General features: G+C 43.1%; 2 protein-coding genes across 2 annotated transcripts; one reads left to right on the plus strand and one right to left on the minus strand.

Moving 5' to 3' along the window:
- Nucleotides 1–711: 711 nt before the first annotated feature.
- Nucleotides 712–18,832, plus strand: alox12 (arachidonate 12-lipoxygenase). The gene is made up of 15 exons (XM_030723210.1): nucleotides 712–816; nucleotides 2,937–3,083; nucleotides 4,849–5,050; nucleotides 6,933–7,014; nucleotides 7,180–7,302; nucleotides 7,396–7,502; nucleotides 9,627–9,799; nucleotides 9,938–10,081; nucleotides 10,856–11,059; nucleotides 11,281–11,367; nucleotides 11,490–11,659; nucleotides 12,712–12,833; nucleotides 13,439–13,539; nucleotides 15,693–15,863; nucleotides 18,194–18,832. Exons 2-15 carry the CDS (start codon nucleotides 2,937–2,939, stop codon nucleotides 18,371–18,373), a joined length of 2,013 nt encoding a protein of 670 aa, XP_030579070.1. The 5' UTR covers nucleotides 712–816; the 3' UTR covers nucleotides 18,374–18,832.
- Nucleotides 18,833–19,053: 221 nt separating this feature from the next.
- On the minus strand, nucleotides 19,054–24,346 carry LOC115775745 (ribonuclease kappa-A-like). Its single transcript, XM_030723243.1, has 4 exons — nucleotides 24,088–24,346; nucleotides 23,263–23,345; nucleotides 21,729–21,855; nucleotides 19,054–19,398 (listed from the first exon to the last, which is right to left on the minus strand). Exons 1-4 carry the CDS (start codon nucleotides 24,160–24,162, stop codon nucleotides 19,381–19,383), a joined length of 303 nt encoding a protein of 100 aa, XP_030579103.1. The 5' UTR covers nucleotides 24,163–24,346; the 3' UTR covers nucleotides 19,054–19,380.
- Between the last annotated feature and the right edge of the window lie 875 nt (nucleotides 24,347–25,221).

Here is a 25,221-nt window from a genome sequence, read left to right on the forward strand (position 1 = left end):
CTGTAAACCGTGTGATGATGAATTTAAAAAAAATTCTATCAAACAATCTTCCAGGATGATGTCACAGCGGCACATGGGGAGGTTGGCTGATGCAAGACAACGAGCAAAGACACACAAGAAAATCAACAATGTGGAAATATAGATTCAGGCATTGCTGAAAAAGAAGGCGCACCCTCATTGCTTGACATTATTTATTTAGCTTCCAAGAAAGGCAGAATGAGGAGCTGCTGTACTGCTGAACCCTCGGATCACACAAACGTTCTGGGACACAGGATTGAAACCATAAGCTTACATCAGAACTACAGAAGTAAAAATGCACCTACTTTTGACCAGTGGTCTGACTTTCTTGCCAAATCGCTCAAACTGAACTAAGGCTTACAATATATCAGAATAATATATCAGTTTGATCTGTTTTTAGTCCCTGTAAATTCCTCATTCGTCAACTGGAGCTCTTCAGGGAGAAAAACCTTATAATAAGACAGATAACTCTGCGATATACTGAGCCTCAAATAGCCTCTGATGAGTGTACAGTGTGATAAATAAAGCACTTAAAATGCACACAAGAAAGCCACGTTTGAAGGTTTATGGTTTATGTGAATGGATGAAGTGTTAAAAGCGCACTGAGTGGTCAGTAAACCAGAAAGGTTCAGTTACCATGTGTGCGTGTGCGTGCGTGTCGGGAAAAGGGTGAGATCGACAGAAAGGGCGGTGAGGGTGGACTGTGAGGGTCAGAGAGAGAGCGTGAAGGCGAGTAAAAGGAAGCTTCAGCATAACAGTGCAGGAACAGGGACGCTGCGAGCACAGCGCTGGAGAAAGGTGGGTGTTTTTCTCTTGCCTTCTATCAAACTCTTTATCACAGCGCTGTAATTATTTCCTCTGCATAGACTGTAATACCTGAGCCGCGCGTGTCAGTGAAAAAGAAAAGCAGCATCAGAGGTGAAATCAAAGACTGGATTTGTTGAGAATACGTTTTGTTCTTAATTATCCTCCGATATGAGCGTTTTCAGCTCTCATGTGTGCCATCAAAGTAAACCTGATAACCGCGTTGTAAAGACTTCAAGTGTTGGAGGGCGCTCTCTGAGTGGGTTTGATTGCTCGCACTCAGATTCCTTGGAAAACCACAGCTAGTAAGGTCAGTGTGAGGACTCAGTGCAGCAGAAACTTTACTTCTCGGGTCACCAAGCGCGCACTGTGTGTTCATGCAAACTGTTAACGCAAGTCTTTTACGCAAGAGGGAAAACGTGCAAAACAAAACGGAGTCTGTGCGATTTTAGCGCGCAGCAAGCAGCAGGAGTCCGTTCTTAATCAAAGTATATATAACATAAAGTCTCCAAGCGTTTAAATGATTTTTAGATAATAATCCCACAGAAACAGCTGCAGCAGAAATAGTTCCTTTATTTGTGCGGATGAATACAAAGTGCTGCATTCTTAACGTTTCTGTATGGGCCCAAATCCACAGAGGTCCACAGAAAGCTGTGTTTTTGATATCATTGTCATGTAGAGGTATATGATTCAACAAACAGGTTAAACAGGCTACGCTGAACAAGCCCCCGCAATGAGTTTAACATGCATCAGCTTTTCATGACTGAGATGCTTTCATTTTGCCATATTTTGAATGCCTGTCTTCATATTTGATTTTTTAAAAAGCATTCTTCAACACATGAATGACATCAGTGTGACGTCTCACGTGATTCATGTCAGCAGGGCTTTGCTGGGCTGGTTTTGTTCCCCTTTCTTTCCGTCCATATTTCTAATGTATGCATTTGTGTGTGTGTGTGCGTGTGCGTGTGTGTGTGTGTGTCTTGACCACAATTGTGTGTTAAGACGAGATGTTGCAGTGATGCGAACACATGACGCAATAGTCCCACAGCTGCATCTGTCTGTCACAGCCTCCCACAGTTATCTGGACTTCATGTGCTGTTAGACAACATATCTGCTGCCTCATCAGCTCATTTTCATCAATGCGGTTTGCACATTTGGTTAGGGTAAATATTTAAATGATTACCAGGAAAAAAGTAGATATTCACTCAGTATGAGCTTCAGAGGACGTGACTTTTGTAAGAGTTTGGTTCCTCCTGTGCTGAATAATATTGCATGCAGTATCTCTATTTAAATATCTAATTTCTTGAGGAAATGTGGACTTCCTGTAAGATATTGACATGAGCTCATCACTGCTGACATGCTGGTGTTGCTTAATAATAATAAAAAAAAAAATAAAATAAAACAATCCACTGTAGCTCTGTGATTATGTCCATAGCTTGAAGAATAAAAACACAAGCAGCACAGCGGCTCAGCTGTTGGCGCTGTTGTCTCACATTAAGAAGGTCCTGGGTTCAAATCTGTGTACTGTTTTCTCCAGGAGCCCCTGGGAGACTCTTGAAAACAAGACTGGGTTTGGATCATGCCACTTATTTCAAATGACACACACTAATGTTGGGTGATGAGGTCCCAACAGGATAATGAGCTGTCACAGAAAGGCCAGCTGGGGCTTTGCATTCAAACCCAGGACCTTCTCACTGTGAGGCGATGGTGCTAACCACAACACCACCATGCTGCACCCACGGAAAAATCATTTTTGTGTTATAGTTTCTGGGAAGTGTGAGCTCATCATGCCCACCATGTCCAGCAGTCCATGGTTTTTTTTGTGTTTGGCTGCTATGTTTAAGTTACACTGTGGTAATGGAAAACAAGCTACGGTTAGAGTCTGTTTGTTAAATTACAAACACAGACCTGCACTCAAAGTCCAGTGTGGAACAGAAGTAACTCGAAAGTTGGGTTTTAGCAAAAAAATAAGATAAAATAAAACACTACTCAGTGTGACAATAGTTCATTTATTTAGGTGATAATTAACAAGGGCAGGTTTTCCTGGTATTCAAGTGCCCACATGTTAGCTGAGCACTTACATATCAATATGATGTGTGTGTTTGTATTCTTAGATGGAGGTCTACACTGTTACGGTAGCAACTGGTACTTCAGAGTATTCAGGCACCAACAACTACATCTATGTGACTCTTGTGGGGGAGAAAGGGGAGAGTGAGCGCACTCAGCTGGACAACCCTGGACTGGATTTCTGTCGAGGAGCCGTAAGTGTGCAGTCTTTTTTGTGCATTACATACATACAGCATTGCATACAGCAGGGGGTCCCTGCACTGGCTCAGAAGGAAGTCTCTGGTAAAATGGATACAGGGGTCTCAAGTCAAATAATACGTGGAATTATTAGGAAGTGACTAATTTGTGTTTGGCAAGATCCTACTGTGTGGGAGTACCAAGACTCCATGGATTCAGTCAGATCATCCATTCCCTCCTTTCGAGCACCACCTTCTTGTTTGAATGCATTCTGTCCTGGCTCAGAAAGCCACCAAACAAGTGTTCACTCATCTGCCTTCACACAGATATGAACTTGAGTGGCATCCCATTCTTAATCCAGAGGGATTAATATGATGTGGGCCCACCCTTTGCAGCTATTACAGCTTCAGCTATTCCGGGAAGGCTTTCCACAAGTTTAGGAGTGTTTATGGGAATCTTTTCTTCCAGAAGCACATTTGTGAGGTCAGATACTGATGTTGGAGAAAAGGCCTGGCTCACAGTCTCTGCTCTAATCCATCCCAAAGTTGTTCTGTCAGGTTGAGGTCAGGACTCTGTGCAGGCTAGTCAAGTTCTTCCACACCATACTGACTCGTCCATGTCTTTATGGAGCTGCTTTGTGCACTGGTGTGCAGTCATGTTGGAACAGGAAACTGTTCCCACAAAGTTGGGAGCATGAAGTTGTCCAAAATGTCCTGGTATGCTGAAGCATTAAGAGTTCCTTTCACTGGAACTAAGGGGCTGAGCCCAACTCCTGAAAATAGCCCCACACCATAACCCCCCCTCCACCAAACTTTACACTTGGCACACTGCAGTCACACAGGTACTGTTCTCCTGGTAACCACCAAATCCAGACTCATCCATCAGCTTGCAAAATGGAGAAGTCTGATTCATCCCTCCAGAGAACACATCTCCAGTGATCTATCGTACCTTACAATATAAAGTGCCTTGAGGTGACTGTTTGTTGAGATTTGCTGCGATATAAATAAAATTGAATTGAATTGCTCTAGAGTCCAGTGGTGGTGTGCTTTACACCACTGCATTCGACACTTTGCATTGCACTTGGTGATGTAAGGCTTGGAAGCAGCTGCTGCCACTTCATGGCTGAGTTGCTGTCATTCCCAATCGCTTCCACTTTGTTATAATACCACTAACAGCTGACTGTGGAATATTTAGTAATGAGGAAATGTCACGAGTCTCAATAGCCGCACACTGCACTCGACCCCTACAACGCCTCCTGTGGGTGGTGGACCTACAGGAGGGTGGCCCCATGTTTCCTCTTCGGACTGCACCTGGCCGGGCACCACAGGCTAATGCCAGGGCACCTCAAGCTCCCTCCCTAGTCCTGGCTCCAGGGTGGGGCCCTGGTAACCCTATTCTGGGCAGGGTAAACAGTTCCCTTGGTGTATCTTCCATAAGGGTTGTACTGTATGTCCTACTGGGATGAGGCCCCAGGGGAGACCCAGGACACACTGGAGAGATTATATCTCTCGGCTGGCCTGGGAACGCCTTGGGGGTCCTCCCAGATGAGCTGGAAGAGGTGGTTGGGGAGAGGGAAGGATGGATGGAAATTTCATGATTGAACTGTTGTACAGGTGGCATCCTATCACGGTACCACGCTGGAATTTGCTGAGCTCCTGAAAGCAACCCATTCTTTCATAAATGTTTGTAGAAGCAGTCTGCATGCCTACGTGCTTGGTTTATACACCTGTGGAAACTTATGACTTTTTTTTTTCCTTTTCTCTTCCTCGATTCTTCCATCAGGTGGACGAGTACAAGGTGACCAGCCCGTCACCTTTGGGCTCCGTGCTATTGGTCAGACTGGAGAAACAAAGATACTGGGTGGAAGATAACTGGTTCTGTCGCTATGTGACTGTGGAGCCTGCAGGTGGAGGCAAAGTGCTGACATTCCCTTGTTACCGATGGTTTATAGGTGATGTCAAGGTGGAGATAAGAGCAGGAACAGGTAGGAATGGGTTTAAGTATTCATTCCTTCATTGTCTTTCAATTCCCAGTTGTGTAAAGGTGCTCCTGAGGTGCTTTTAAGCAAATATGCAAATTTCTCTTTATAGCCATGCATTATGTTCTATTTTTGTACAGGCATACTGTTTACAGTGTGCACCTTCAGCCCCATTTCTACAGGAGTGCATTATGCTAAAATTTCATTGCAGTAACTCAAAATGGTACTTAGCAGTTTGTGTGGCCCCCACATGCTTGCCTGACAACATCAGAGCGATGATGGATGGTGTCCGGTGGGATCTCCTCCCACATCTGCACCAGGGCATACCTAGACCGTCTGAGGTGCAACCCAGGGGCGTCGGATGGACTGAAACATAATGTTCCAGAGGTGTTCTGTTGGATTTGGTTCAGGTGAATGCGGGGGGCCAGTCAGTGGTATCAATTCCTTCATCCTCCAGGAACTGCCTGCATACTCTCATCATATGAGGCTAGACATTGTTGTGCACCAGGTGGAACCCAGGACCCACTGCACCAGTGTGGGGTCTGACAGTGGGTCCGAGGATTCCATCCTGATACCTGATAGCAGTCAGGGTGCCGTTGCCTAGCCCGCAGAGGTCTGTGTGTCCCTCCATAGACATCCCTCCCCAGACCATCACTGACCCACCACCAAACCGGTCATGCTGAACGATGTTACAGGCAGCATGACGTTCTCCACGGCTTCTCCGGACCCTTTCACGTCTGTCACATGTGCTCAGGGTGAACCTGCTCTCATCTGTGAAAAGCACAGGGCGCCATTGGTGGACCTGCCAATTCAAAACAGTCAGAAAAGATGAGGAGGGAAAAATGTCAGCAGCCTCCACCTGTGCAACCATTCCTGTTTTGGGGGTTGTCTCATTGTTGCCCCTCTAGTGCATCTGTTAATTTTATTAACACCAAAGCAGCTGAAACTGATTAATACCGCCCTCTGCTGCTTACCTGACCACATCAATATCCCAGAAGCTTCACTGACTTGATGCTAAACTCTGATTAAAAAGTGTTCCTTTATTTATATATTTTTGAGCAGTGTATTTTCAGCTCCATTATATTTTGTCCTTTTGAAACTGTCTGATGGAAAAATGAACAGTCAGTGATTTTTGCTTCTCTTCAGCTGGAGAACACCATCTTTGTTGACAAGTTTGCAATCACCAGCTAACAAATGTGCAATGTATGATTTTCTTATATTGCAGCAGAGACATAAATATAGACACATGTAGATCAGATGATATAATCAAGATAAGATCGCAAGGTGTAAACGAGGCCTGTATCTTCATGCAAAAAGCGTGACATGCTGGGTTGCTGCGTCTACGTTCCATTTGCATCATATTTGTTTACAGGTTCCTGTTAGGCTTTCACTCTGTAAACATCAGCGAGCTTCTAAAGAAATCCCACAGTGTGTCTTTTGTCCTGTCTCTCTCCCCTCGCCCCCACCAGGGCACGGCAGATGACTGCCCCTCCCTGAGCCTGGTTCTGCTGGAGGTTTCTTCCTGTTAAAAGGGAGTTTTTACTTCCCACTGTCACCAAGTGCTGCTCATAGGGGGTCGTTTTGACTGTTGGGTTTTCTCTGTATTATTGTAGGGTCTTTACCTTAAAATACAAAGCGCCTTGAGGCGACTGCTTGTTGTGATTTGGCGCTATATAAATAAAATTGAATTGCATTGAATTGAATCTAAGAAAAAGACATTACAAATCTTTTCACTGTTACCTATAACCATAACTTATTAAGATATCTAACATGCGTCCCTTTGTTTACTGCTTATTTTCACATTAATATCTCCACCCTGCTCTATAATGTGACACTATAACTATAATGTAAGTATCTGCTGTTATCTGTTCCTGTCCTGCCTCTGTAGCAAAGACAGTGATGGAGGACTCCTTACCCCAGCTGCTGGCACACAGGAAGAATGAACTGCAGGAGCGACAGAAGACTTACAGGTAGAACTTACATTTACGTAGAACTTTTTTAATTCTACTAACCACACAACCACACAACCACTAAATCACATTTTACAAGAACACAGTCTGTTTAACACAAAGACACAACTTCCCGGCATTAGTTGTGCATTAGCATTTGAGCCATTGTGTATTTTTGTGTGTCAGATGGGTTACATGGGCTCCAGGGATCCCCAGATGCATTGATGCCCCAACAGAAGCCGATTTACCCCAAGATGCACGCTTTGACAATGAGAAGAGGAGTGATTTTGAACATTCTTTGCATTATGCGTAGGTGGTGCATGCACACACACATGAACAGCCATCGATCCATAACTTCAGAGATTATTACGCCAGCTTGATTATCTTCTTTCTTCTCTTCAGCTTGCTGGAGTTGTCCCTGAAGAAGCTAACCATCAGGTTTGGGAAGTCCTGGGATGACCTTGAGGATTTCAAACGCATCTTTTGGAAGTTGAGAAGCCCCATAGCTGGTGAGTAAATACACATCCCATCCAAAACCTGATGAGGAAATGTAATGCAGATGTATCACGCTGAGCAAAGAAAGGATCTTTGACAATAACAATGATTAAATCTTTCTGAAGTGGTAATTGGCACCATGGTGACAGCAGCAGACGTTACTATAAATACAACACATGACAATGCAGCAAGTAGAGAAACAAATAAAATAAATATTCAGTAAAATGTTTCAAAGTTTATTGCTATGTGTGCAGTAAAGAAACATGTTTCCCTGTACAATGAAATTCTTTCTGACACAATAGACTCCAAACAAAAAAATCCACATATAAAACAAACAACTATACAAACAGCATGTTTACGTGTGTGCCATACAAACTACTGAGTCCCAGTTTAAGTTGCTGCAATAACAGATCCATAATGGAGCAATATTAAAATCAGTCACAGCGACCAAAACAGCTGTTGTGACGGTTTCAGCTCCTTCTGTAGATTATTCCAGAAAACAGGCCAGCGTATGAAAAAGCCTTTTTCCCCTGAGTCTGTTCAGACTCAGGGGACAAACATTTGTGTTATATTATTATAATAGTACTGGTTCTACTGGCTGTGGTTTTCACACATGTGGACATAGTGATAAGAAAGAAGCATCCCATACAGAAATTTAGAGATTAAAAATGAACGGATCAAAAAGCGCCTGTGTGTATATATACAGCAGCACACACACAGTGCACCCCCCACTGTAGAACATTAATGGCCATTAAAATCCTCAGACAGTATCTTTTGCCTGACAGATAAGCTAAAAGCTAAATTATTGAAAATACGATGACAAATATACTTTATGGGGATAAATTAAGTGAGGCAAAGCTGCCCAGCCTTCAAATCTGATTCTACATCTACATGTTGTACAAGCAGCTGATGGAAAATGAGCGAGTAATTAACATTGAAGAGAAGCTACAGCACTGATGTTACTCACGAACCAGGATGGTAACGTTGTCTTAAATGTGATATCTTTATTATTTTCTTGACTCTTAAATTCTTAAATTTATCTTCATACGGTTTAAAAAGACTTGGGAATGTAAACTAATTTTAGTGGGCGTGGCCTGTGTGGTTCAGTGACCACACCCTCTGACCCTACTTAATCTTTCTTTTTAATCTGCTGAGGGTGCCCAGAATTCTTTTTTTGATGTTTTCTAATACCCATCCAATATTGATTAAATGAAAATAAAGAAATCAGTAGGATCTGTAAAAAGACATGAGATACTGACCTCCATACAGGACCAAAATCAATGAATGGAGCGATCCAGGTGGTGCTGCTGCACATCTCCATGAAGGTCCCACAAAGGTCCAATAGACAGCATTCAGTAATCAGTATTAGAGTGAAGGAAAAAGCTCCTCCCTTTATCATGAGTGATGTGGGCCCATCCAACAGACTAACACCTCAACGGGCTACATGGTCACGGCCACATGTAATCAAGAAAGATGAAGATGAATCATTTCCTTAATTCTGACCTTTACTGTTTAATAAGAGCTGTTTTCTTACACACTTCCTGCATGCAGAGCCAGAACTAGTCAGATATGGAGTTAATCAAAGCTACTCTTTGATCCATTAGACTGGAAAAGACCGACTAGATTAATAAAATCTATTTGAAGCTGGGAAGAAAATCCTGCAAAAATGCTGACTGTGTAAGTTCGCAGATTTCTCAGTATCACAATGTTTAAAAGCCAGTTTTCACTTTTATTCTTTCAGCTGTAGCCTCAGTGGTATTTAACAGCCTGAGAACAAGCACCAAATACTAGAAAAACAGAATTCAAACATAGGCTTAGAAATAACATCCACAGGTACAAATTAGGTACCCTGTTACAGGATCAAACTTTAAGTATTGTTAGAAAATTGTTTGCAGCCAACAGGAAAAAATCATGGAATAAAGTGTGTCTAAGAATCCATATTTATTATTGATGCTCATTAGGGAAAAACAAAGACTTTAGATGCTGCTGTCCTCAGAGGGATTATCTTGGAATGGTGGTGCTATTTTACCAAAGGTAAGCCTGCAGCTACGCTCTGCTGGTTCCATAGGCCGTAACGTGTGTGTGTGTGTGTGTGTGTGTGTGTGTGTGTGTGTGTGTGTGTGTGTGTTGTGCATCAGAATATTGTATGAAACACTGGAAGGAGGACTGGTTCTTTGGCTACCAGTGTCTAAATGGTTCCAATCCAAGGATGATCCAGAGGTGCAAAAAGCTGCCGGAGAACTTCCCTGTTACAGCAGACATGGTGCAGAGCTCTATGGCTGACAGGACCAACCTGGACAAAGAGCTGAAGGTTGAGAAAATCTTTACAATACTGCAATCCTACTACAGTGTAGTCATTGTCATTGACTCATCATCTGCATTAATCTCATACCCCCTACTCCCTGTTTGTCATCACTTATTCTTAAATGTCTGTTACATCCTTTTCCAGGCAGGAAATATATACTTGTTGGACTACGCCATCATGGATGGGATTCCCAGCAACACAATCAAGGGTAAACCTCAGTACATCGCTGCTCCGCTCTGCCTCCTGTACCAGCACCCAGATGAGGGACTTATACCTATTGCTATACAGGTATAAATATCACCCACTGTAAAATAAACTGTGGAGAAATGCTGAATGAACAAATGTATTTGTAGAGGCACACATGGCACTTACTGGGACTCGATCAGTCCCTGTGCAGAAATGTTACTCATGCAGTAGGAGTAACAGGAAACAGCCCAAACTCGATGATGCTGTTGCGTCTCATGTTAACTCACCGTTTCTGTCTCAGAAACAGTGAATTTATAGCAGCGCTCTGCAGCCACACTGTGCAGATTTGGGCTGTTGACGTTGCTGTGCTGCTCTCTGGGTATCTGGTTGTCTTGTTTGTAAGTTTTGGCTCCCCTGAAACAGCTCAGGTGTATGGCAGGCAGCCTGTACTAACTGGCTACAGTGTTCTTGGGAAAGATACTGAACCCTAAATATGTTGCATCAATGTAAGTGTGTGTGTGTGATAATTAGAAAGTGCTTGATTGCTCAGTTGTAACAGAAAAGCCATTTATCATTTCCCCAGCCCTGCTCCACCTTGTAGCAAGCAGCTACAACACCGACCGCCTGCCAGTGATGAACATGAAACTCTAAAAATATTTAATGAATGCCTTTGAATGTTTAATAGAATGAATGTACAGAGCATACTGAATGTAGAATAGAAACCGGCATGAGATGAACAGGTCCAGGGTGTATCCTGCCTCTGTGACAGCTGGGATGACCCGCTCTACCCCTCGAGTCACAGCCCCCCCCCCCCCCCCCCCCCCCCCCCCCCCCCCCCTGCTGTAACAGCCTCTCTCTCTCTCTCTCTCCTCTCAGCTTGACCAGACTCCAGACCGCGACACGCCCATCTTCCTGGCTAAAGACCCACCTCTGGCCTGGCTATTGGCTAAGATGTGGGTGCGTCACTCTGAGTTCCAGGTATTCCAGCTCCTTTCTCACCTGCTCAGGACTCACCTGGTGGTAGAGGTGGTTTGTGTGGCCACTTTGAGACAGCTGCCTGCTGTGCACCCCATATACAAGGTAAATAAAATATAATATAAGTTGTATTATTCAGTACTCCCATTTTCAGCCATCTCTGTAGTTGTTATGTTTGGCATATTTAATAAAATGAATTAAAAACAAAGAGAAGCAAACAGGCTTCTTTCCTTTATTTGCACTTTCCTCCTTTCTGTGCATAAACAGCGCGGTCCCTACATCTAATATAAACTACATTTCCAGTTTTCTTTTTCTTCCCGATGCAGCTCCTGGCCCCTCATCAGCGCTACACTCTAGAGATCAACTGTAGGGGGCGCACTCAGCTCATCTCTGAGAATGGCATCTTCAAACGGGTATGCCACAGCACATCTGGCTGAGATTTTCACACTTTGTGAAAGGCTGCAATATCACTAGGCTGTTTGATATTCCTGTCTAATAGTCCAAAAATCTTTAACACCCCTAAAATCTTGTGTAGGTTGTGTCCACAGGTGGTGATGGCCTGCTGATTTTGGCACAGAGGGAGTACAAAGTGCTGACCTACCGCTCCCTTCAGCCCCACTATGACTTCAGTGACAGAGGAGTGTCCCAGCTCCCAAACTACTTCTACAGAGAACACAGTCTGATGCTGTGGGAGGCCATACACAGGTACAGTGACCAGGGTTTGATTTACTCAGCGGTGCAGTGGTCAGGACGGTGCTGTACAGGATAAAGCAATGAATGAGTAGTAGTGGCGTGTAGTCTAAAGTGTGAAGTGGTCAATAAGTGCTGTATAAATGCCAGCCTGTGTCCATTTATTCTGAAAAACAGCAGTGGGAAATTTGAACAGCGAGCGAGGAGCATCTTTATTTTCAGACATGCAGCTAATAGCTGAGTCATGGAATATGTTGGCAGGTAAAGATTATGATAGTTAAATCAAATCAAAACCACTTATTCATGACAGTATTTACAGTGTACCAGTAATCAGCAGAACATTATTAAAGCACTGTAGCTATTAAGGTATTTGAGTATTTGCATTTTTTCACTGTTCAAATCTTCTTCCTGACTTTTAAAACATTTTTATAGCAGCAAATCCAAATCTGTCTTATCCCAATATTCCCATATAAACTTTTAACAAGGTCTTAGAGTCCACAGATTGCTCTTTAATGAATGAAATGGCCTTGGCAGGCAGATTATTGTTAATTTACCTAATTATAGAACATACAGTAGTTTTATCCATATCTGTTTATCTGTGAAAATGTACCCATAAATAAATAAATTAGGGGGTAGTTGTGGCTCAGGAGCTAGAGCTACCCCCCTAATTTATTTATACACTAATATGATTGCCAAATCATATTATTGGCATATCATATTGTTTTTAGTGAGTGTCCCATTCACGCTGCTTGAATGCTTCCTTACATTTTCATAACTGATAATATTCTGGAGTTTTCATTGGGCCAAAATGTTTAGCTTAGTAACATTGTTACCTGCTAAATAAAGCTTTTATTCTGAAATCTCATTCAGAATAAAAGCTGAAGTGCTGTCTGGATTCTGCATTTCTGAAGACAGAGATTTTTTGTTTTAAAAGATTCATCTGTTTTGATAATATCAGCAGATGTTAGTGACATTTTTAAATGCTTTAAATGTCGTTGTGCAGAGTTCCCTTTCCTTCCTGTTTATTTTCTGTTCAGTCTGAATAACTCAGAGTTCCTTTCCTTCAGTTATGTCTCCGGTATTGTGAGCCTGTACTACCAGTCAGATCGTGATGTGCAAGAGGACCTGGAGCTGCAGGCCTGGATCAGAGACATCGCTGAGGAGGGTTTCGCAGAGCTTCCAGACTTTGGTCAGTTATTAATATCCTACATTTCCTACATATCCTACAATTTACATTTAAACATTGCTCAGAATACAATACCTGTAACCCTGGTTTAAAACATTTGATTGATTGATTTTGTCATAAATGGTTAAAATGTTTTAAATCTACTTTTTTTGGTATGTCTTTAACAACATGTTTCATACAATGGATTTTTTTTTTTTTTTGCACATTTCTCAACTTGTTGCACCTATTTCCTCTTTTCCAAGCAAAATATTAAGAAATGAGGGTTGGCTGATGTAACTATAACCTGGATCTTTCTGTTACTCAATCATTTATTGTAACTGTATGCAGGTACAAGCTCATTTACATACTGCAGTGTTGGAGTTCATAATTTGATATATTAAGAACTCGCTTGGCTGTGAAATTTAATATTTGCATGAGATCAGAAAAACAAAGTGACTCCCATCACCATCCACGGGGCTCTGCCATCAGAGAGGCAAAAATATGTGACGTAACCACATCCTTACTTTCATTTGCAGAATCCACTCACGTCCACTCCGGTTAGCAGGAGCGATGATGTGTAGGATATACTGTGTATACGTGCCTTCCACTTGATGTTTCCTGTCTTCCAGGTTTGTCCAGTAAGCTCAGCAGCAAAGAGGAACTCTGCACCCTGCTGGCAGTCGCTATTTTCACCAGCACAGCCCAGCATGCTGCAACTAACAATGGCCAGGTGCTGAGCACACACACTTTAAGACAGTTGATGTTGTTGTACCAGTTGCACTGAGATACAGAACAGTGCCACTGTTTGTTACTTAAATGTACAGCAAATAATTTTGAGGTTATTTCATAGAAAAACAATGTTTTACTCAAAAATATACACTGGTTAGTGTATAATTATATATTCCAAAAAATTGATGCATTCTTGTGAACTTAGAATGAATCCCATAAAAATCTATAGGAGCGGGTTTCAGTTTGTGGAAGCTGTCATGTTGTCTTGAATACAGATGGAGATCGCCGTTCCGCCTAATTGCATTATATGTATGTGGCTAGAGACCGAACACATACGTAGTACACCTCATAAGTTGCTTTCAATTTACAGATCAGATCAGCTCTATCAAACTATATATGACCAGTTAACATTTGTTCATAAACACCAGTATTTCTCAAACTGTGGGGGCGCGCCCCACTTGTGGAACGCAGGGTCACGACAGGTGGGGCGCGATCCACCTGGGAGAAAAGTCATGCGGAACAAATGTTGAACATTGGATTAATTCTCACAGTGGAACAAGGAAAGTACATTAGCATACATTAGTGGCTAGCAAAATTTTCCACCATCACCTTCTTTTGTGTACATTAGAGCCGCTTTGCCAGCAAGGAGGAAGCATCAGGACAATGTGCATAAACATGCTTATTTAGTCCCAATATTATCACAGTTGCTTATTATCAGCAGATAAGATAAGCAACCCTCCTCTGGACAGCTGACAACGAGCTGGCTAAATGACAACAGCTAACATAAGCTAACATTATCCTCAAGTGTCCCAAAAATCCCACTTTCCCTCTGACAAACTGTTTGATAATATTCTCACCTCATATGAGAGTTTATTCGCTAACTGTCCAAGTCCAACAAAGTTACATCCACTTCAGAGAAAGCTTCACTAATGGTAGATGGACTAGTTCTTATACAGCGCTTTTCTGCTCTGTCTGAGCACTCAAAGCGCTTATACAACATGTTTACATTTACCCCATTCATACAAGCACTTCCATGATTATCTAAGCTAAGTGCTTTTATTGTCTAACATTCACGCACATTCACACTCCAACGCCTGCGTCAGAGAGCAACTTGGGGTTCAGTATCTTGCCCGAGGACACTTTGGCATGCAGCCTGGAGCAGCCAGGAATTGAAGCGCCGACCTTCTAATCAGTAGGTGACCTGTTCTACCTCCTGAGCTACAGCCACCCCAATGCCAGCTAAGTTCAATTCAATTTTATTTATATAGCGCCAAATCACAACAGTCACCTCAAGGCGCTTTGTATTGTGGGTAAAGCCCCTACAATAATACAGAGAAAACCCAACAGTCAAAACGACCCCCTATGAGCAGCACTTGGCAACAGTGTGAAGGAAAAACTCCCTTTTAACAGGAAGAAACCTCCAGCAGAACCAGGCTCAGGGAGGGGCAGTCATCTGCTGAGAGGAGAGAGACAGGACAAAAGACATGCTGTGGCAGAGAGACAGAGATTAATAATAACTAATGATTAACTACAGAGTGGAGTATAAACAAAGTAAATAAGGTGAATGAACAGAAACAGTGCATTATGGGAAACCCCAGCAGCCTAGGCCTATTGCAGCATAACTAAGGGGTGGTTCAGGGTCACCTGATCCAGCCCTAACTGTAAGCTTGATCAAAAAGGAAAGTTTTAAGCCTAATCTTAAAAATAGAGAGGGTGTCTGTCTCCTGAATCCAAGCTGGGAGCTGGTTCCACAGAAGAGGCGCCTGAAAGCTGAAGGCTCTGCCTCCCATTCTACTCTTAAGTATCCGAGGAACCACAAGTAAGCCAGCAGTGTGAGAGCGAAGTGGGACTTTGAGGTCTTTGAGATAAGATGGGGCCTGATTATTCAAGACCTTGTATGTGAGGAGAAGGATTTTAAATTCTATTTTTACAGTGGCTAATAGCAGCAAAAACAGCAGCGCTTGCCAACAGCAAAGTTTCAGGATGTCCTCAGCAGCTCACCGCAGTATCGCTGGCATCAGTCAGAAGTGAGCTTCACTGACGCATCGACAGTTTTACAGCCTCCTCCAGAGTAAATAGATGAGGACACACGTGTGTAATTTGCACTGATACCACAATGCTAAGTGAAACTGTCTTTCCTTTTATTCTTTTCAGTTTGACTGGTGTGCCTGGGTTCCCAACACCCCGTGCACCATGAGACAGCCACCACCAACAGACAAAGATGCTGTTACCATGAACATGATTATGGCCACCCTTCCTGATGTCAGCCAGTCCTGCGTACAGATGGCAATCACATGGCATCTGGGAAGAGCACAACCAGATGCAGTGAGTCCAAGTCCATTACCATACTGACATTAAATGAGGTCCCAAAATTAACAGAACTCAGTCTGCTGCATTCTACTGACATCTAGTGGTGAGATTTTACACACTGTACCTTTAAGATAATTATAAAATCCATTGCTGTAAAAGTTTAAATGCATTCAGAAAAAACATACAGTAGATAAAATAGCAGCAACAATAAATAGGAAATAACTAATATATAAACAGATGCCATTAATAAAAACTAATGTATGTATATCATTGTCAAGTCAAATGATCCATTCAGGGCATAGGTTAGGAAGCTGTATAACATAAATAAAAACAATACAAAGATATGAAAATAATTTATTTTATATTTAATTACAAATAGCACAAAGACAACATGCCACCTCAGTCCATCTTAAATGAGCGTAGGCCCACAGACAGAGGCATTTCCAGGGCTTGATTTGATTTATTTATTTTTACCTTGCATTCATGGATGCAACAACAAACACTATCCACGTATAAAAGGACAAAGAATAATAATGTTGGAGGCCATGGTGTACTCACATGAGACAAATGAGATCTGCAACCCTAATAAAGGATGAGGGGAAGAAGATGGATGAATGGAATTAAACTCACTGTGATGATTTTGGTGTTGAAATGTGGAAAAAGTCTGGTGTTCAGTAGCAGGCAGGTGTGGATGTATCTACACGTGCAGTGAGGCAAAGACTTATGGAGGATGACCTGGTGTCAAGAAGGGCAGCAAAGAAGGCACTTCTCTCCAGGAAAACCATCAGAGAGGCTGATATCCTGTAAAAGTACAGGAACTGGCCTGCTGAGGACTGGGGTAAAGACATGTTCTCTGATGACGCCCTCTCTGATTGTTTGGGGCATCTGGAAAAAGGATTGTCTCGAGAAGGAAAAGTGAGCGCTGCCATCAGTCCTGTGTCATGCCAGCAGTAAAGCATCCTGAGTCCATTCGTGTGTGAGGTTGCTTCTCATCGAAGGGAGTGGGCTCTCTCACAGTTTAGCCTAAGAGCACAGCCATGAATGAAGAATGATACCACAACATCCTCTAAGACCGTCCAAGAACAGTTTGAAGAACAATGGCTTTTCCAGCAAGATGGAGCACCGTGCCATAAGGCAGATAACTGAGCGGCTCAGGGAACAAAACATTGACATTTTGGGTCCATTTCCAGCAAACTCCCCACACCTTAATCCCATTGAGAACTTGTGGTCAATCCTCAAGTGACAAAGAAAACCCCACGAATTCTGATGACCTCCAAACATCGATTATACAAGAATGGCTGTCAGTCAGGATCTGACCCTGAAGCTGATTGACAGCGTGCCACAGGGAACTGCAGAGGTCTTTAAAGGAAAGGCCAACACTGCAAATACTGACTCTTAGTATAAACTTAATGTAACTGTCAATGAAAACCTTTGAAATGTGATTAAAGTTGGGGGGGGGGGGGGGGGGGGGGGGACACATCATTGCACTTTTTGCAGATGATGTGATCTTTCTTGTTAAAGGACTCAGATCCATGTATTCCTCCTATAGAGGTTTGAATTCTGCTCCGGATACAAACTTAATTTAACTAAAACACAATTTTCTAACATCCAGAAGTACACAGCTGCGATTTAATATAACAGAAAGCAACGAAAATTAAATATCTCAGGGTCGCCTTCACACAAAGAACTGAGGATTTATTAAAGCTAATTACATCCAAACTGACAGAGAAATTAGGAATGATGTGAACAGACATTAGCTCAGAAACAGAGACCATAGGAGAAACAATGAACACTGTCACTCTATTCACATTGAGACTGTGCTTTAGTGCGTAAATATAAACTGAAGGGTGAGCTTGGACTACTTGAGTGGATCTGACAGTTGTTTGTTGACCAGAGTCTCAAACAATGGATTCCAAGAGGAATCACAGCTATGTGTACACTAATAAAAATGGGAATTCCATGAGTTTCCAACAGATTGAACAAAAATATGAATTAAGTAATGAAATAAGGGATTTTTATGACAAAGAAATAAAACACAAAGTAAATCTGGATAAAAATGATGATAAATGGAATCCATAAGAAATACAGAATGATTTCCACAATTTATTCCCATCTAACGGACAGAAAAGGGAACACAACCTCATCCTTTTCTTGCCTTTGTTAGTCTTAGTGAACAGGAAAAAGAGGAAAGCGGGGCCCATGTGCTCAAACCCTGAGCTAAACTCACACCTAACACCCAAAATTCAACTTGTGTTGCAGTGAGAAATTGTCTGGTTTTGCTATATTTCAAAAGGAGAAATAAAACAGTTGCTTCTCTTGCTTTACTTTCTGTCTTTTGTGCCTAGATTCCTTTGGGCCAGTACACACAACAGCACTTCACCGAGGACCACGCCCTGGAGCTGATCGAAAGGTTCAGAGCGGAGCTGAAAGCCATCGAGAAGCAGATTCTGGCTCAGAATGAAGGCGTGGAGCTGCCGTACCTCTTTCTCCTGCCCAGCCGCGTAGAAAACAGCATCACCATATAGAAATGCCCACCATCGCTCTGTGTGGTGCCAGTCTTTGCAGATTTGTCTTTGTGTTCATGACTGTTTTTATTTTTCTTTATTAACCAACAGAAACAAAAACAAAAGCTTAACCTTTGACTCATTCAGCTGTGACTGTTCATGTACTCTTCATGCTTGCCCTGGAAGAGACCGCACTCCTTCTTTATACGTAAAACTGCATGTTTGAGAGCCGAGTACTCACTCTGTGTTCATTATGGGGATTTATTATCGTGGCACAGATATGACCTTCTACAGGAGGGTAAGTTAAGACTCATAGTTTGCAAAGCCTCAATTTTATTAAGCTAGTAAGAAAGCAGAACTTATCCCAACAATGCCACTCTTGGATTGGTTTTAGATGTATTGTTTTTACTTAAGTCTAATAAATGTTTTATGAAACTTAAATGGTGTAAGTTAAAACAGATCCTGATGTATCCATGTACTCACAATGTAAGAAATAAACAAATGACTCAAGCTACCTGCATCTGCGTACTTTATAGTATAATATAGACAGGCCTGCAGTAGATTACATCAGTGCAAAAGCAGCACGTGACCCATCAGGTAAGAGTGAAGAGTGGGTCGCTGTTACTGTGACACTGGATACAATGAGTCTGATTAGCATCAACAGCAGGACATCTTCCAGTGGACAGAAAAAAAAGGCCCCATTCAGACAGAAATGAATGATTTAATTTGATTAACACAAACACTGATCACCGTGATCACAAACATATTCTCTTATTTAAGAACAACAAAAATGTTTTACAGACTTCAAGTTTTTTTAATCATTTAATCATGGAGTTGTAGGCAGTTTTAATAAGTAGAGCACCTGTAATCACAGGTAGAAATACTTTCATTCAATATGTTCTCACACAGCGTCCAGTCCCTGCAGATGTGACGAGGTCATTGAAATCCTGAGGTTGTGATTGAAGAACAGCTGAGAATCAGCACCTAGCCTCCTGCTGGCAGTGAGCTCTTCTGTCCACCAGGTGGTGCTAGTGCACAAAATACTCCTTAAAAACAACAACATACATGAGGAGAAGTAAGAAGCTGTAACATTAACATTAATCCATCATTAAAAGTTAAACTCATGGATTCACAGTTTCTAAATCAGCATAATTCATTCAATAATGTGGAAGTTGTGACAGACAAAAACTCATCAGCCCTCTTTTTCCAGATTAAGTTGTAGACAACGTGGAGCGATCGAGGTTGTTTTGTTTCTTCAAAGCAGTTTTGAGCTAGTTACAGTCAAACCTACTCATGAGCAAATGTATTAAATGCAAACAAGACTAAATGGTGTTAAACACAACAGCAGCGTTCCAAAATCAGTGCACTGATGCTACTGTATCAATAGGGTGAGTCCACTGACTCACTCTGACTCTCAGTCAGTTAACCCTGAACTTTCTCCTATCGATTGACTGGGCAGAGCGATCGCTGTGGAAAGGATGTGCAGCAGGTCAGAGTGGTTACAGATACAGATGGAAATGTGCTTACAAGTGAAGAGTGTGTAGAGAAGATGGAAGGAGTACTTTGTGGAGTTCTATTTATATATATAAAACCAAATGACAACAGTCGCTTCAAGGCGCTCTGTATTGTAGGCAAAGACCCTACAATAATACAGAGGAAACCCAACAGTCAAAACGACTCCCTAAGAGCAAACACTCAGTGACAGTGTGAAGGAAAAACTCCCTTTAAGAGGAATAAACCTCCAGCAGAACCAGGCTCAGGGAGGAAGGACACAGGACAAAAGACATGCTGTGGAAGAGAGACAGAGATTAATAATAACTAATGTTTAAATGCAGAGTGAAAGAGGTGAATGAAGAACCAACACTCCAGCAGCCCAATCCTATAGCAGCATAACTAAGGGAGGGTTCAGGGTCACCTGATCCAGCCCTAACTATAAGCTTGATCAAAAAGGAAAGTTTTAAGCCTAATCTTAAAAATAGAGAGGGTGTCTGTCTCCTGAATCCAAGCTGGGAGCTGGTTCCACAGAAGAGGCGCCTGAAAGCTGAAGGCTCTGCCTCCCATTCTACTCTTAAGTATCCGAGGAACCACAAGTAAGCCAGCAGATGGGGCCTGATTATTCAAGACCTTGTATGTGAGGAGAAGGATTTTAAATTCTATTCTAGATTTAACAGGGAGCCAATGAAGAGAAGCCAATATGGGAGAAATCTGCTCTCTCTTTCTGGTCCCTGTCTGTACTCTAGCTGCAGCATTTTGGATCAGCTGAAGGCTTTTCAGGGAGCTTTTAGGACAGCCTGATAGTAATGAATTACAATAGTCCAGCCTAGAAGTAATAAATGCATGAATGAGCTTTTCAGCATCAGTCTCAGACAGGATGTTTCTAATTATAAAAATTTTGCGCAGATGCAAAAATGTTTGCAGACAATACTGTGATCTGTAGTGAGAGTTGGGAGCAGGTGGAAGAGAGCCTGGAGAGCAGAAGCGAGACAGAATACCGGTGTGTGAATGAGAGGCTGGTGTGCACAGTGAAGATGCAAGGAGCAGAGGTGGATGAGTTTAAATACCTGGGGTCAACCATTCAAAGCAACAGACAGTGCACAAGAGAGGTGAAGAAGAGAGAGCAGCCTGGTTCTGCTGGAGGTTTCAGGTAAAGGGAGCTTTTCCTTCACACTGCTGCTAAATGCTTGTTCATAGGAGGTCATTTTGACTGTTGGGCTTTTCTATGTAATTATTGTAGGGTCTTTACAATATAATGCACCTCGAGGCAACTGTTTGTTGTGATTGGCGCTACATAAACAAAACTGAATTGAATTGAACTGCAGGCAGGGTGGTGGAGTGGGTGGAGACGAGTGTCAGGAGTGATTTGTGACAGAAGGAGAGCAGCAAGAGTGAAAGGAAAGGTTCACAAGATGGTGCTGAGACCTGGAGACGGTGGCACGGACTAAAGACAGGAGGCTGAGCTGATGTTAAGATTTTCACTGGGAGTAACCAGAAATGAGTAGGCTTCGTTAAACACACTAAGTTAATGTCCATCCATCCTCTTCCACTTATCCTGTCCAGGCCTGGAGCCTATCCCAGCTGTCATAGGGCAAGAGGCAGAGTACACCCTGCACAGGTCGCAGCCTCTCTTTCATACAAAGTTAATGTGCCAAAAAAAAAAAAAAAAAACCCTGCAGATTTCAGAGAGGGTCAGATGGGAGGCACTCACCGATTCCTCATAAAATAACCCACCTCTATCGTCCCTGGCCTGCAGCTGTGACCTTACAGGCAAACAGCTTGACAAGATGAAGTCTCTTGTAATCAGGATCTTGTGAAGCTCATAAAGGTTTACATGATAAAATGTCAGAAGCATTACATTCAAAAAGACAAAAGCCCTCACCTTCTGCTTATTGAGCCTCATCTGGCACCAGGAGAACGCTCCACACAGCACATACACAGCAGCTGCTATGAAGCAGTTGTAGCCCACCTTCTGGTACAGATCATAGACCTTCTGAGGAGTGGTCGAACTGAGGGAATAGACAAAAACATTGCAACAGAAAAAAAGTTACGCGTCTCAAGACTGAACATGTTTGTTAAAATTACTATAGGCAGTTAAAGCTGCCACATGTGACGCATGCATCAGTCTAAACTGGATTTAGAGTCTCTTGTTTCATACGCCACTGAAAAGAAACGGCACTTCCTGTTAAAAAAAAAACCATGATTCACTGTTTCCTCTTCATTCAGCAACAACATTGAAAGCAAAGGTTTACAAGATGGCAGTGAGACCTGCTACAATGTATGATTTAAGAATAAGAATGACTTTATTTGGAAATGGTGGCACTGACACAAACACAGAAGGCCGAGCTGAAGGTGACAGAGGTGAAGGTGGCAAGAGTTTGACTGGGAGTGAGCAGGATGGACAGGATCAGAAATGAAAGGGACAGCTCAGGTTAGGCTGAGATGGTTTGGACATGTGCAGAGGAGCAGTAGTGGATATACTGGATAAAGGATGTTGAAGATGGAGCTGCCAGGCAGGAGGAAAAGAGAAAAGCTTCATGGATGCAGAGACAGGAAGAATGCTTCGGTTAGGGTGAGATGGTCTTGCTCCACAATCGGTCTTTGTCCTCCTTCAATGCTCGGGTCCTCTACCAGAGGCCTGGGAGCATCTTAGCTGTTCCCAGGACTGCACTCTTCTGGACAGAGATCCCGGATGTTGTTCCGGGAATCTGCTGGAGCCACTCTCCCACTTTGAGGGGGGGGGGGGGGGTCACAGCAGTCCATTTTCACCCGTAGCTGAAAGATCAGTGACATGGCAGCGAAAGCTAGCTACCTGACTGCTAGCGAAATAGCATCAGAGCCACATGAGTTTGTGAAAACATGCATGCTGGAGGCAGCAGAAACTGTGGCAGCAGGCTTTTTCCAACACCAGCCTGATGAGAAACACGGTGGCAGATAGGATTTCAGATCATATCATTCAGGCAGCCAGTTGAAGAGCAAAGTCAAGTCATTTGTTGCACTGAGAGCATGAACATTAAAGATGTTGCTCAACTGGTCATATTCATTCGTGGTGTTGTTGAGACTTTGACCATCACAGAGGAGTTCCCTGAATCGGTGCCTATGATGGACACCATAAGAGCAGCAAAGTACACAACAAACTGATGACCTGTGCATTCTGACACCTTCATAGCAGAACCAGCATGAGCGTTTCCAGCAGTCTGAGCTGCAGTCTGCTGATCGGACCACACGGGCCAGCCTTCGCTCCCCAACGTGCATCAGCGAGCCTCAGCCGCCCATGACCCCGTCCCTGGGTCACCGCTGTTCCCTCCTTGGAGCCCTTTTAACACATACTGACCGCTGCAGACACCTCAGAAGAGGACAGTGCATCAGTCTAGCTCAGACAGACAGGCAGAGACGTGTGCCAGCAGAAGCCTTACTTTTTAAAGGTGTCTTCATCTGTCAAAGGCAAATCTTCAATCAGCACTGCTGAATGCATCGTGAAGAAAATACCCAGCATGGCCTGAGAGACAGAAGCAATATTTCAGAGGTCAAACGACGGCTCACAGCAACTTGTAATGTGGTTTTCAAGGCTATGAGCCTCAAGCACCAAATATAACGTTACCAACAACATGGAAAAAGTAAGTTCTGCATCTGTAGTCACGTGTCTGTGAGTAAAGGACTCAAAATATTACAGGCTAAACCCATTTTAAAAAGCCATTCATTCGCTTTAAGTGCAGCTCTTTTTTTTTTTCTGCATACAGACATACAAAATAAATTTACATTAGAGGATAAATTTACATTTAATTCAGGACAGTTAATAACAGACTTCCAAAAGGGGAGTGCCTCCGAAGCTCATTCCACACTCAGGCTGCATCAGCAGTTTTACTGAGCTCTGACCTGCTGCCCTACTAACCCTAACCCTTTGGGGTGGCTGTGGCTCAGAAGGTGGAGCAGGTTGGTGGTTCGATATCTGGCTGCTCCAGCCTGCATGCCAAAGTACCCTTGGGTGAGATACTGAGCCCTGAGCTGCTCCAGAGGTGTTCATGAGAGCGTGAATGTTAGATAGCACCACCCTACAGACTCACAGCATGTAATACACATCTTACATCAGTTCTTCTTCATTTTGGAGAATCATAAACCAACTTTATTCAAAGCCGTGTGCGCGCGCAGGAGTTATCGCTGCTTCTAGCTCCCAGGATGAGCTGCCTCAGTGAAACACACTCTTCGCAAACGACGCTGTGACTGCAAAGACCCGCACTTACCAACATGATCACGCCCCATATGCTCAACACGACCCCACACGCTGCGAGTTTCGGTCCACAGATGAGCCCACGCATGATTCAGCTGTGTTCCTCTCAGAGCCTCTGCTGTCCACGGCTGCAGCCTTCAGTCACGTGACTGTGAGCCTGCGGGTTAGATCTCAGAGGCCTTCACTCATCACACAGGAACGCGTTTTACCGTGACAGCTGCGTGACATCTGCACCGCGCGGAAACACCTAAATACAAGTCACAACCTGGGAAATAAATCACGTGACCGCAGTCCTAAGCCACGTGACTTTCCCTCGTAATCGTCTACGTACCAGGCTGCGTTCAGGTGCTGTCGGAAACCTCCAGCAGAACCAGGCTCAGGGAGGGGCAGTCATCTGCTGAGGGGAGAGAAAGACATGCTGTGGAAGAGAGCCAGAGATTAATATCAATTAATGATTAAATGCAAAGCGGAGTATAAACAAAGTAAATAAGGTGAATGAAAAGAAACAGTGCATTATGGGAACTCCCCAGCAGCCTAGGCCTATAGCAGCATAACTAAGGGCGGGTTCAGGGTCACCTGATCCAGCCCTAACTATAAGCTTGATCATAAAGGAAAGTTTTAAGCCTAATCTGAGAGGGAAGTGCTCTGTTAGGGTGATATGGGACTATAAGGTCTTTAAGATAAGATGGGGCCTGATTATTCAAGACCTTATGTGAGGAGAAGGATTTTAAATTCTATTCTAGATTTAACTGGGAGCCAATGAAGAGAAGCCAGTATGGGAGAAATCTGCTCTCTCTTTCTAGTCCCTGTCAGTACTCTAGCTGCAGCATTTTGGATCAGCTGAAGGTTTTTCAGGGAGCTTTTAGGACAGCCTGATAATAATGAATTACAATAGTCCACCCTAGAAGTAATAAATGCATGAATGAGCTTTTCAGCATCACTCTGAGAAAGGATGTTTCTAATTTTAGAAATATTGCACAAATGCAAAAAAGCGGTCCTACATATTTGTTTAATATGTGCATTGAAGGACAAATCCTGGTCAAAAAAGACTCCAAGATTTCTCACAGTGTTACTGGAGGCCAAAGTAATGCCATCCAGAGTAAGTATCTGGTTAGACACCATGTTTCTAAGATTTGTGGAGCCGAGT

This window comes from Archocentrus centrarchus, unplaced genomic scaffold, assembly GCF_007364275.1.
Source record: "Archocentrus centrarchus isolate MPI-CPG fArcCen1 unplaced genomic scaffold, fArcCen1 scaffold_24_ctg1, whole genome shotgun sequence".
NCBI lineage: Eukaryota > Metazoa > Chordata > Actinopteri > Cichliformes > Cichlidae > Archocentrus > Archocentrus centrarchus.